This window comes from Spermophilus citellus, assembly GCF_964194105.1.
Source record: "Spermophilus citellus genome assembly, chromosome: 17".
Classification (NCBI taxonomy): domain Eukaryota; kingdom Metazoa; phylum Chordata; class Mammalia; order Rodentia; family Sciuridae; genus Spermophilus; species Spermophilus citellus.
In genome coordinates, this window is record NC_138199.1 from 10172162 (window position 1) to 10186785 (window position 14624).

The following is a 14624-nucleotide window of genomic DNA, read 5'->3' on the forward strand; positions in this document are numbered from 1 at the left end:
CAAACTTAATTCAGTTTAACCAGAGTGTGTTGCAGTGTGAGGGACAGGGCTGGGGTGTACCCGTACTGTCAAGGGAAGCTGCTTTAGTCATTTACAAAGGAGACTGAAGAGGGCTTGGTCCAGGTTTTTCCCCATGTGATGAAAAATGATTGGAACTGGAACCCATTTGGGGTAGTATAATCAGAGCTTACTGACAGGCTCAACAAGAAGTGAAAAAAATTCTTCAGCAGGATTTTTTTTTTAAAGTCCGTATTCCTTCAGATGGATGAACCCAATTTATGCAAAACAAATCGAATCTCAGGAAACTTAGGTCATTTCCAAAAATTTACCTCATGCAGGATGCTTTGATGAATGTGATTCTATATAGATCTGTGTGAAAAATCTTAGAGTCATTTTTTTGAAGGATAATAATATTCCTGGAAGTGGATTGGTTGGGTCCAAATGCAGAAACATTTTAGCATTCCTTGTGTATACCATCAGGTTATTTCCCTGAAATTTCAATGACAAGGATCCGTGCTCAAGAGAGCCTGACACATGCCCATTCTTTTCAATATTTAATTTGATAAGTTGAAAATGATATCACAACATTGGTTTAATTAATTTACATATCTATATAGTCATATACACACACCCAAACACACATGCATATCCCTGTTTATGTTAACCTTCTTTTTCATGCAAAGCATCTTGAACTTTTTAATGTTATTAATTATTTTTATAAAGTATGATTTTAGATATGCAATGCAGTTTCTCTCTTACAGGTACATAACTGACTCAACTTCCTATTGTTTCACATTTAATAGTTGAATTAAAGGATATTAACTTTTAATGATATTAGAGACAAAAAACCAAAAATCCAAACTGGACTTCAATTAGATTTGTATTTGACTTATGAATAAACTGGGGGAAATAGTGGCATCCTTATGAAATTGAATCTTTCAGTATACAGACTTGGCATATGTTTATTCACATTTTTTTTTTAATTCACTAAGGATGTGCAGTTTTCTTCGCAGTTTCAACAGATTTCCTTACACTTATTTGGACCCTGTGTTTTGGTTGTTACTTTGAAAATACATTTTCCAAATGGCTTTTGTGGATATTATGGAAACTATTACATTTTGTAATCTCTTTTGTAATAAGCCCTTAACCTTTCACATTTATTTACTATATTTTATAACGTGTATGAAGAATAAGACATTTATCTGCTATTGCATAAGATTCATATGATTAATATTTTTCATTTATTATTGAATTGTTTAGGAATCTAGGATAGATTTTTTTTTTTTTTAGTAACAGTAGAGAGGGGGCAACCACAGTGCCTTTTCTATGTCAATGGGAGGAGTGTCTCTAGTGGCCTACTATTAAATAGGATGTTTTGCCCTTGGATTGGGATTGATTGCCTTCTGTTAGCAAAAAAAAATCTAATTATCCTTTTATCCCTACTTTACTAAGAGCTTTAATAAGCAGTGAATATTGAACTGTGTTAAATACCGTTTTGACATTTCTCGGACTAAAAAGCTTTTCTCCCTTGCCGTATACTGGATAAACCTTTCTGGTTGCTGGCATATGGGTGTTTGAACACATTGCCGGAGTTGATGGACTGGTATTTTTTATGCACATAACTTATACCATCATTCATAAGTTAATCTGAGGCTGTGTCTATCACTTTTAGTATTGAGCTGATCACCTTAAGGAGAACCTGAGAAGTTCCTCAGGGAAGAAGTTTGTCTATTATCCTAGCATTCCCCAAATGAATAGATTATAAAATCTATGTTTATGTTAACTTGTTAGGTTAAAAGACAAAGAACAGACTGGGAGAAAATATCACTATACACACACACACACACACCAAGGAATTAATAGGAAACATTTGTAAAGAATAACTAAATCAACAGCAAGAAGAGAAACAATCTCAAAAGAAATGGGCAAAGAACCTGAACAATTGATGAACCAAAGAAGGCCTAAATATTTGGAAAGATTCTTGGTCTGTTTAGATTGAAACCATGTAAAATTAAGTATTATTTATAGAGCTTTCTGTGACTTCTGTAGCAAATTACCACAAATGTAGCAATTCAAAACAACCTGGAGTTATTAGTGTGCGGTTCTGGAGGTCAGAAGTCCTACAGTCAAGGTGTTGGCAGGACTGGTTCTTTCTGAAGGCTCTAAGGGTCAATCCATCCCATGTCTCTGACGGTTACTAGATACTGTCGCCCCTTGGCTCACGGCCCCATAACACTCCAACTTTCCACTCCTTCTATCATCAGTCACCTTCTTTCGTCTCTCTCTTCTGCAGACCCTGTGAGTACATTTAGAGCCCTCACAATAATCCAGGATAATTTCCCTACCTCACGGCCTTTCACTTAAGTATATCTGCAAAACCATATCTGCCATATACAGTAACATTCCTATATTCTTTGGATTAGGATGTGGCTCTCTAGGGGGAGAGGCATTATTCAACCTGCCACTTTGTTCTACCAAACAGTTGTACTTATTTGGCCCAGAGAAATACTTGCACTTATGCAATTAAGGTATATGTACCAAGATATTTGTCTCAGGAGGAAGCCCTACAAGCTCAATGAAAAATGAATGAATACAATACAGTACAATTATAGCATGGAATACTACTTGCAATAAATAAACGAGGTTTCAACATAGGCACTCACAAGAAATGACCTTGTTTCAAGAGAGAAAATAAGTTTCCACATATAAGTGAGTTCATGCAACATTTTTCTTTCTGTCTGGCTTATTTCACTTGGCATAATATTCTTCGGGTTTAACCATCTTCTCACAATATAGCAGCATCTCTTTCATTTTAAAGGTCAAGTAGTAATCCATTGTATGTGTTACATTTTCAATTCATCTCTCTCTCTCTCATACACACACCACACACACACACACACACACACACGCCATACCACAAGATAAAGCTGATTGCTTTGTTAATTTTCTTGACTATAGTAATTGTTCACTATGTATACCAAATCATCATGTTTATACCCTAAATATATACAATAAAGAAACAAGAGAAAATAAGTTGGTAGCATCTATTTGCATTTAAAATATGGCATATTTTATAATGTATATATGATATGTATGCATTTGTTCAAATGTAAATGCATAGAAAAATTGTTGAACTAGATATACCCAAATTATCTTCTGGGAAAAAACTTGGGCTGGAGTAGAAAATGAGAGTGACTTCATATTTGACCCTATATAGCCTATACTATTTGAATTATTTTTAACAATAAAAATGCTGTTACATATTATGTGTGTAATAAAAATAAATTTGCTATAAAAATGCATGGGAAATAGAAAATTACAAGTAATTTTGTGGAGGGAGAAAAGGCCATGACATTGCAAGATATACCATTCCTAAACTAAGGCAGGAAAAGAAAAACTATGGGATTTATTTCAGTTTAGCTATAAAAGCAATATAAAACTGCTGAGATGGAGACAGAATGTGCAGAGACGTAGTACCCGCCTCTGATTTACAGGTATTCTTTATGTATGAACTAAAAATTTATAGTTAACTTTGAAAATAATGAGCAAACAGGGAAATGGTCCTTAAATACCAAAGTTCTGTGAGTGCAGAAGGGTTTGTGGTGTCCTGGAATCCGTGGGATCATGAAGCGGTATGTCCTTATGACATGTTGTACACTCAGGTCCATTCTACTCCATCAAAAAAAAAAGAAGTGCTATTTGAGACTCCATTATGGTCTGGGTAAGAGGTGTCCCCAGTGAGCTCCTGGAAAAGCAGAACTGTTCCGAGGTACAATGGTCACATTATGAGGGCTGTAACCTAATCAGATCATCCTAGTTTGAATGGACGCACTGGGTGGCAACTGTAGGCAGGTAGGGCATGGCTGTAGGAGGTAGGTCACTGGAAGCATTCCTCTCCCCAACCCCTGCCAATTCTGTTTCCAGACTCCACCATAAGCCCAGCAGAGTTCCTCTCCTGGGCTCTTCCCAAGATATGCTGCCTCACCTGGAGGTCAGAGCAATTCAGTAGACTCTCCATGGACAGAGACCTCTGAAACTGTGAGCCCCAAATAAGCTTTCCTTTCTCTAAGCTGTTGTTGGTCATAGTGATTAAAAGCTAACTAAAACAGGCTCATTAATAGGTTACCCACCTGCAGATTGTGATCACTGGCCTACAGTTAAACTTCTTAGTGATGTCATGGGACTATTAAGGATGGTCAACTCACCCTCAGAACCCTCACCTGGGGACCTCACTTTATATTTATTCATTTAAAATTTTGAGACAGGGTCTCATTAAGTTGTTCAAGTTGGCCTCAAACTTGAGATCCTCCTGCCTCAGCCTTCCAAAAAGCTGGGGTTATAGATGTGTACCACTGTGTTTGACTTTCAGGACCCCATTTTTGTACCCACCACTCAGATACACTGCAAAGATTGTTCCTTTTTGTAGTGTTCTTTTCTACTACCTCCATCTAGTAAGATATTCATCCAATAGTAACTGATTAGTTAACTGTGTCTTCTTTATTTCCTACCTGGCCAGGCAGTTAACTCTGCCCTCTTCTTTGCTGTCAAGTCATTGAAAATGTTTAATTTTTATTTCTGTTAGGTAATGCGTGCACAGGTTTGTAAACTCTACCGGAGCTGCAAGTCTTAGAACAAAACACCTCCCCAACTTCAGCTCCCAGAAATCACCCCATAATTTATTCCATGTTTACTTCCAGATTTTATGCATCACTGATAAAGAAAACGTTTAGACTGCTGTTAAAAACATTTTAACATTATCAAGTGACCTAGTACTCTAGAAAAATAAAGTACTTTATTATTTTTTTGACTTCCTTTCTCTCTCAATGTCTTCCTCTATTGTAGTTATGTCACAGTTTTAGTTAAATTAGCATTGAGTTTGATTATAAGTATTGCATCAGCCTAGCAGGATTTCAATACCTAAGGCCAGAAAGGAGATCACAAAAGACTATAGGCCAATGTCTTTAATGAACGTAGATGCAAAAGTCCTCCACAAAATACTAGTAATCCAAATTCATCAAAAGGATCACTCAACATGATCAAGTGGATGAAAGGATGGTATTTGCAGATTAATATAAATGTGATAGAATGCACTAACAGAATGAAGGACAAAAAAGTACAAATCGCATGATCATTTCATCAGATGCAGAAAAAGCATTTACCAAAGTCAACATTCTTTCATGATTAAGACATTCAGCAAATTAGGCATGGAATGAATGGATTTCAATATAATATATTGAATACAATATATAATTGAATACAATATATTCAATACAATATATAATAATTCAAGAGTTAATACACTTAATGGAGAAAAAGTGGAATCCTTTCCTCTATGATTCAGAAGACAAAAATACTCTTGACGCTTCTATTCAACATAGTATTGGAAGTCATTGGAAGACAATAAGACAAGACAGAGAAATAAAAGGAATGCAAATAAAAAAGGAAGAAATGAAATTATTGCTGTTTGCTGCTAGCATGATCTTACATATAGAAATCCTAAAGTTTCCACTGGAAAAAAAAAAACCTGTTAGAATCCAAAAACAAATTTAGTCAATTTATAGGATTACAAAATCCACAGTCAGAATTCAGTAGCATCTTTTCACACCTAGAATGAGCTTTCTTAAGAGGAAATCAAAGGAATAATCCCATTTACAATGACTACAACAAAACAAAATCCTAGAAATAAATTTAACCAAGGTGAAAGTCAAAAACACTAATACATACTTGTTTATGGACTGGAAGAATTAATATTTTTAAAAAGCTACCCAATGTGATCTACAGATTCAGTGCAACCCTTTCTGAGATTCCAATGTAATTTTCATAGACATAAGAAAAGGAACCCTACAATTCATATGGAATCTCTCTCTGTCTCTGTCTCTCTCTGTCTCTGTCTCTCTCTCTCACACACAGACACACACACACACACACACACACACACACACACACAACCCAAATTGCAAAGACAATTATAAGCAAAAAGAACAAATCTGGACACATCACAATATGTGATTTTTTTTCCTCTAATGTTAGGGATTGAATTCATGGCTTTTGTGCATACTAGGCAAGCACCCCACCACTGAACTAGATCCCCAGGTCTTTTCATGTTATTTTGAGACAGAGTCTCACTAAATTGCCCAGGCTTGCCTGGAACTTGTAATCCTCCTGCCTCAGTCTCCCCAGTAGGTGAGATTATAATTGTGCCTCTCTGTACCTAGCTCACAATATCTGATTTTAAACAACACTACAAAGTTATAGTCATTAAAACACCATAGATCTGGCATAAAAAAATAGATCTCCTGATGAATGGAACAGAATAGAACCCCAAAGTGAACCTACATTTGTACAGTCAATTAAATTTAAACGAAGTGTCAAGGAAATACAATGGGAAAATATAGTCTGTTTAATAAGTGGCATGGAAAAAGCTGGATATCTCTAGGAAGAAGAATGAAATTAGACCCCTATATCATACCACATTAAAAAAAAGTCAACTCAAATGGATTCAAATCTTTAAAATAAGACCCGAGACTATAAATTTCCTACAAGAAAACATAGGAGAGAAATGTACATTATACTGTTCTGGGCAATTTTTTTTTCAGATTGGACTCCAGAGGCATAGAAAGCAAAAGCACAAGTGGACCAATTGGATTACACTGAAATAAACTTCTGAATAAAAAAGGAAACAACAAAATAAGGAGATAGCCAGTGATTGAAAGAAGATATTTGCAATCCAACTGAGGAATATTAAGTCCAAAACATGTGAGGAACTCCAGAGAAAGAAAATAGTCCAATCAACAAATGGTCAGGGTCTTGAGGGGGTTGTTCAATGGTTAGAGCACTTGGTTCATCCCCCAGAACCTCCAAACCAAAACAAAAGACAGAGGGAAAAAGAAATGGGCAAAGGACGTGAATAGACATTTCTCAAAAAGACCAACATGAGTGGCTAAGAGGTACAAGGGGAAAACAAACAAACAACTACCCCCGCCCCCCCCCAGCAAAAAAGAAAAGCTCAATGTCACTAATCATCAGGCAGATTGAGATTAAAGCCACAGTGAGGTATCATCCATACCTATTAGAATGGCTATTATAGAAAAGATGAAAAACAAGTGCTGGTGAGTGTTATGGGCTAAATGGGCAATGACCAAACAGACTCCATTTTACCCTGGGACTCCATACCATGTAAGAAGTGCTTCTCCCATGGGAAAGCCCCACCTCTGTACCCATTAATAGTCACCTAGCATAACATACTTGGCAACACAAAATGGTAATTCTTATACAATGTAAAATTGTTCTCTTTGGTTTCCCTTTTTCTTGGGCAATGTACCTTGTCAGAGATTGATTGTCTAGACGTTAGTTAGTAACCATTCTCTTACATGTACTGAACTAAGGTCATTTTGACCCTCTTCCCTTCTGCTTGCTTGCTCTTATGCCAACCTGGAAAGTCCCTTGAGAAATACCAAGGCACCCATTGCATTGTCTCGCTAATTGCTCAATTCAGCTTCTGTACCTACTTGCTTGCAGCTATGTCAACCAAGATGTGTTTTTTTTGCCTTTAAATATTCTAAAATGCTCAGCCTCTGAGCTGTTCCTTGCCAAGACAGTTATGGGAGCAGTCACCTACCAGCCGGTTAAATAAAGACTCTTCCATTTGGACAAAACTGGGACTTGGTGTGTTTTCTGAGTGACCTGCCTCACAACAGTGAGGAGACGGAAAACAGGGACCCCTTGCATACTGTCACTGGGAGTGTAAACCAAAACAAACATCATGGAAAATAGAATTGCCAGATGATCCAGTAATGCTACTTCTGGTATTTACTCCAGGACTTCAAACCAGTCTGCAAAGAGGTATCCGCACTCCTGGTTTTGTGGCAGCATTTGTTACACTAGATGAGATATGGAATCAACCTCAGGACCCAAGGGTCTATCACTGGACGAATGCTTAAAGAAAATGTGATGTGTCAAACTCTCAGACAGGGGGAATACATCTGAGTTTTTTGAGGTCTACTGCACATGGCGGTGAATATATTTAATAATTAAGTACCATTCATTTTGATACTACTAAGGGACTAAATTTCAAATCCTCTCATAAAAAGTGTTAAGTGTTTGAGGTGATGGATATGCTAACTAGCTTGATTCCATCATCCCACATTGAATTAAAAAATCATAACATCACTTCATACCCCATAAATATGGGCAATTATAATTTGTCAATATATAATAAAGACAAATAATAATTAAAAAGATTACTCAGACTGCTCTAATGGGCAAAGACAGCACTGGAGCAAGGGTGGACACAGACTTATGGAGAAGTTGTTAACAGCCCAAGGACGAGATGATTGATGGTGGCTAGGGCCAAGTGGCAGCGGTAGAGATGATATAAAGCATTCAAATTCTGGATATACTTTGAAATTGGTCAAATTTGTTAATAGATTGTACAGGAGTGTGAGATAAAAAGCACATTAATTCCTCTTTCTTTTCTGTGTCATAGGGATCAAGAACTTCAGAGACTTGCTGGGCATGGTGCCATATGCCTTAATACTAACAGCTTGGGAGGCTGAGGGAGGAGGATTGCAAGTTTGAGGCAGCCTCAGCAACTTAGCAAGGCCCTAAACAATTTTGTGAGGTCCTATCTCAAAATACAAAGTAAAAAGGGCTGGAGAGGATGGAGGGAAAAAGGTACTACACTCAGACATTGCTGGTGGGACTGCCAATTGGTGCAACCACTATGGAAAGTGGCATGGAGATTCCTCAGAAAACTTGGAATTGGAACCACCATTTGACCCAGCTATCTCACGCCTCAGTTTATACCCAAAGGACTTAAAATCAGCATACTATAGTGATGCAGCCACATCAATGTTTATAGCAGCTCAACTCACAATAGCTAAACTATGGAACCAACCTAGGTGTCCTTCAACAGATGAATGGATAAAAAACAATGTGCTATACATATACAATGCGTTTGCTGGTAAATGGATGGAACCGGAAAATATCATGCTAGGAGAAATAAGCCAATCCCAAGAGAACTGAAGGCCTCATGTTTTTTCTGATATGTGGATGCTAATTCACAACACGGGGCCGGGTAGGGAAGAATAGAGGTACTTTCCATTAGACAGAGGGGAGGTTGTATCTTATTTCAGACTTATATCTTAAACATTTATGAAGGAGCCTTAGAAAGCTCTTGGGCCCTGCGGTACCCAAAGGTCAAAAGGACCCTGGGTTGCCACACTGGAAGATCTAGGGATTGGATTCTGAAGATGTAAGTTCAAGTCCTGGCTCTAATATTGACACCTGTGACTATGGGAAAGTGAGTGACTTCACTGAGCCTTGGTTTTCTCATCTGTGAAGTGCTCTTCCATGTTCTGGTTGGTTCTATGATTAACATCTATGGGATTTCTTTGGTAGCTCTTGGACCCTGATACAAGAGTCAGTTAAATGAGTATTTGTTTACTTAGTGAATAAAGCAATAGCATCTGGGGTCACCCGGAACCCTCCCAACTCTGCCCTTGTTATGTCTCGAGAACACCAGGACACCAGGTGGTCTTTGGCCCTCCCCTGGAGGTGGTCAGGTGTGGCAGGCAGCCCTCCTACCTTGTTGAGGGTGTTGAGGGCGGCCTGGGCGGCCGTGAGGGCTGGCTCTGCTTTAGCCAGATCTTCCTCACAGTCCTTCTGCTTCTGCTTCACCTCTAGCATGATGAGCGCCACCTTCTGCTCCTCCTCATCTGCGATGGCTTTCTCTTTGCTCACTTTATCGGTTTCCACGCCGACCACCTGAATCAATTTGTCTGCATCTTCGTTCTTCTGCTTTAGCTCCACTTCCTGGGTGGCCAGCTTGGCTTTCAGATCGTCCACCTGCATCAGAGAAGTAAAGAGGCTTAGCAGGAGTAAGGCAGGCATGACCCTGAAGACCCATCTCTGCAGAACAGAGAGCCAACTCCTGATGCAAACAAAGGTGCAGATCTATGTACCCTGGTGAAACCCAGCTCTCTGATCTAGGAAAGGAACTGGGCTCTCTCTCCCCTGTGATGGAATATTCTAAACAACAGGCACTCTGATACTTCTCCTTGATATCTCAATGCTTTAGGTTTCTTCTCACTGATATTGGTATGTCTTTTAAAATTTCATGCACCAAACAACAACAATTTTTTTTTCTATGGTGCTGGAGACTGAACCCAAGGCCTTGTGCGTGCAAAGCAAGCACTCTACCAACTGAGCTATATCCCCAAATGAAATTTTGCAAATAGAAAGTCCTTAATAAATATCAGTTGTTTAATTAAAACTGGCCAATGTGTTGGTATTGGCACCAAAACAGACTGGTAGTCCAATGGTACAGAATAGAGGACACAGAGACTAACCCATATAACTTCAATTATATTAGACAAAGGTGCCAAGAACATGCATTGGAGAAAAGATAGCCTCTTCAACAAATGGTGCTGGGAAAACTGGAAATCCATATGTAACAAAATGAGATTAAACCCCCTATCTCTCACCATGCACAAAACTCACCTCAAAATGGATCAAGGACTTAGGAATACAACCAGAGACCCTGCATCTAATAGAAGAAAAAGTAGGCCCTAATCTCCATCATGTGGGATTAGGCCCCAACTTCCTTAATAAGACTCCTGTGGCACAAGAGTTAAAATCAAGAATCAATAAATGGGATAGACTCAAACTAAAAAAGCTTCTTCTCAGCAAAAGAAACAATCTGTGAGGTGAACAGAGAGCCTATATCCTGGGAGCAAATCTTTACCCCTCACACATCAGGTAGAGCACTAATAGCTAGGGTATATAAAGAACTCAAAAAGCTAAACACCAAAAAAAACCCCACAAATGACCCAATCAATAAATGGGCCAAGGACCTGAAGAGACTCTTCTCAGAAGATGATGTACAATCAATCAACAAATACATGAAAAATGTTCATCATCACTAGCAATTAGAGAAATGTAAATTAAAACCACTCTAAGATTTTATCTCACTCCAGTCAGGATGGAAGCTATTACGCATACAAACAACAATAAGTGTTGGTGAGGATGTGGGGGGAAAAGGTACACTCATACACTGCTAGTGGGACTGCAAATTGTTGCAGCCTATATGGAAAGCAGTATGGAGATTTCTTGGAAAATTGGGAATGGAACCACCATTTGACCCAGCTATCCCTCTCCTCGGACTATATCCAAAGGACTTAAAAAAGCATACTACAGGGACACAGCCACATCAATGTTTATAGCAGCACAATTCACAATAGCTAAACTGTGGAACCAACCTAGATGCCCTTCAATAGATAAATGGATAAAAAAAAATATGGCATATATACACAATGGAATATGACTCAGCAATAAAAGAGAATAAAATCATGGCATTTGCAGGTAAATGGATGGAGTTAGAGAAGATAATGCTAAGTGAAGTTAGCCAATCCCCAAAAACCAAATGCTGAATGTTTTCTCTGATATAAGGAGGCTGATTCATAGTGGGGTAGAGAGCAGGAGCATGGGAGGAATAGATGAACTCTAGATAGGGCAGAGGGGTTGGAGGAGAAGGGAAGGGGCATGGGGTAATTAATGATTATGGAATGTGATGATCATTATTATCCAAAGTACATGTATGTAGACACGAACTGGTATGAATATACTATGTATACAACCAGAGATATGAAAAATTGTGCTCTATATGTGTAATAAGAATTGTAATGGGCTGGGGTTGTAGCTCATTGGAAGAGCACTTGCCTAGTATGTGTGAGGCACTGGGTTCAATTCTCAGCACCATATATAAATAAGTAAAATAAAGGTGCATCAACAACTAAATAATATTTAAAAAAAGAATTGTAATGCATTCTGCTGTCATACATAAATTAAAAAATTTACATAAAAAATTGCCAATGTGGGATTTTCCTAGGATATACAAAAAGGGGATGTCTATGGTGTTGTCTGAGAGACTAAATATACAGATGAACAATGGCAAGGCTGTATATAAAAACAGAACTCTGACCCACAACCTTCAGGAAGACTTATAATAACCCTAGAGCAATCAGCCTCAAATGGCTAGGACTTGATTAATAATGGACGACTGCCTTCATTTTTTTTTTCTTTTTTGGTACCGGGGATTGAAATCAGGGGCACTCTCCCACTGAGCCACATCCCCAGCCCTATTTTGTATTTTATTTAGAGACAGGGTCTCAATGAGTTGCTTAGCGCCTTGCTATTGCTGAGGCTGGCTTTGAACTCGTAATCCTCCTGCCTCAGCCTCCCGAGCCACTGGGATTACAGGTGTGTGCCATTGTACTTGGCTCCAATTTCCTTCATTTTTGTCCCTTATTCCAATGTAGGGCCAATCAAAACAAAACAACAACAACAACAAAAAACCCCAACATATCTCCCAGCCCACTTCTAGTGAGCCCACCTGTCCTAGCCTGCTCTCAGGGTGCACTAGACATCCTTCTCCTTCCTCATCATCAAGCTCTTCCACTTCTCTGCCTAGTTTTGGCTCTCTGCTAAATACCAGTGATGGTGGCAGATTCCCTGGCCTGTAGCAAGCTCTCCCTAAATAGCTTGGATACTTCTTCTGGTTGGTCTTCGTTGATTTCCACAATCCTCAATAGAAATAGATGACCAGGTTAAAATAATGTGATAGCCAGAACTCTGGTGGTCCAGGCCACCCGATTCCCCCATCCAGCCTCTGAAGTCAAATGTCATTTGGAGGCATATGATGAAGTGATGGGAACATCAGTGCTGGCAAACCATCTATTTATCTCATGAGCTGGGAAGAGAGGAATGGTCTTCTGTTTGCACTCAAAATCAGCAGTGTGGTAGTTTTCATAATGTTGCTTCCTGGACTAGCATCAGCTTTACATAGGAATTTATTAGTCATGCAAACCCCTAGGCCCTACTCCAGACCTACTGAGCCAGAAATTCTGGAGGTGAGGCAAGGCAATCTGTGTTTTACAGGCCCTGCGGTTGATTCTGATATCCACGTAGGTTTGAGAATCACTGATGGAGTGTAACGGCCTTTTTCAGTTGCACAGGGAACACACAGACCTGTTTATTTCTTGAAAGTCGAAAAGCTATTTGTATTTGCAATATGGCTCATAAACTTTCCATTCCAGAATGACCTCTTGCCTTTTATTTATTTTTTTCCTGCAGCCTATTGCACACAACAACCAAAGATTCAGAGCTCCTGGAATACGTCAAACAGATTCAAAGGCTTTATGATGCAAAATAATCAGGGCGAATATAAAACTGAGGCTTAGACACCACTGATAATTCCCTTTTCATGGCAGATCAAAAGGAAAGAAAAGGAAAGGGGGGAAAAAAGAATGCTCTTTAATTTTGTGTATTCATGGAAACCGGAGACTTTGTGTTAACCTCAAATAGAGGCTTGCACCCTAGAACTCCTCTTATATTCACATGTTGGAAGGTTAAACTGTTTCCATCTCCCGTTGTTCAGCTGCAGAGAGTTATTTCTACAAGGACAAAGATGCAATTGTAAATCAAAATGATTGAGTTGCATAATCACTCCAGTCAGCAAACACACCAGTAACTTTTTGTTCCTTTTTAAATCTTGGGAGATTTGAGAAAATTGAAGTGGGTTTTTTTTTTTTTTTTTTGGTTATTGTTGTTTTGTTTTGTTGATTGCAGATATGGCTTGTGACCTCAGCCCCAAGGTAAATAATCCCCTGCACTGTGAATGGGAGCTTAATAGCCCTTCAGCTATGACATGGGGCAACACGAGGGTCCTGCCAGTCAGAATTAGGCCACTCCCTGAAAATCAGAGAAGGCAGAACACAGATTAGTTTTATGATTCTTTTGCAGTAGAATAGGGAATTGGAACAGATTACTTTAAGGCTTTCTTTTCTCCTTTTCCTTTATTCAAAACACCTGAATCACACTTTGGATTTCTACCTTATTTAGACGCCCCCAAACCTGGATGGGAAGATTAAGAGGGACAGTGCCCTGGTCATAGGCAAGACCCTTTCCCTCAGTCCTGTTGGCCCCCATGAATTGTGAACATGAGTGGTAAATGGGGGAATTTTGGCGAAGACAGGTGACAACATGGGGGTGCGGGTGGCCCCTTCTTCAAGGACCAAGCACATAATGACAGAGAGATCAAGCTGCTCAGGGCCTTTCCCCCAGAGATCCAGCCACCTTGGTAATGATGTGAGGAGAAATCAGAGGAGCTGAGCAGGGGGTGTCAAAGTTGCACATGCATGCCCACATTGCCCAGGGTGGAAAATCCTGCTGGCTCCTCTGAATGTGTTTGGGGAGGGAGGGAAAATATCACCATTTGCCAAAGAAGAGGAAGCAGGGTGATTAGCAGCAATGAATAGTGCCCTATGGATTGGCAGTCTAGAGAATTCTTGTGCTTATTCTGTGTCTCTGTAGTCACTCAGCACTTCCTGATATGAATTGGGATTTCAAGGAAGTTTCTCTTAGGGTACATGTGTTTTTTTCCTTCCATCTCCGCTACGTCGATGGGTCTGATAAAAACTTTGCATCCTATTCCGGCAATATAGTTGGATTTTCTCTTTGAAAACGTGCCCTTCCCAAGACCTTATGATTGCTGGGGAGGACTGATTCCCATTGTCATGAATGGAGGAACCATGTTGTACAGCACATCTTGCAACAAGCTAGTTTCA

General features: G+C 39.2%; 1 protein-coding gene across 2 annotated transcripts in view; it reads right to left on the reverse strand.

Annotated features, from left to right (window-relative positions):
- The window catches only part of DNAH9 (dynein axonemal heavy chain 9), a gene marked incomplete at both ends in the record, with an annotated part of 338928 nt that overhangs the window by 96578 nt on the left and 227726 nt on the right, over positions 1-14624 (reverse strand). For both annotated transcript variants that reach the window (XM_081272229.1, XM_081272228.1), the window contains one exon: positions 9586-9846. In XM_081272229.1, coding sequence (XP_081128355.1) covers positions 9586-9846 — 261 coding nt within the window. The remainder of the gene's footprint in view (positions 1-9585; positions 9847-14624) is intronic.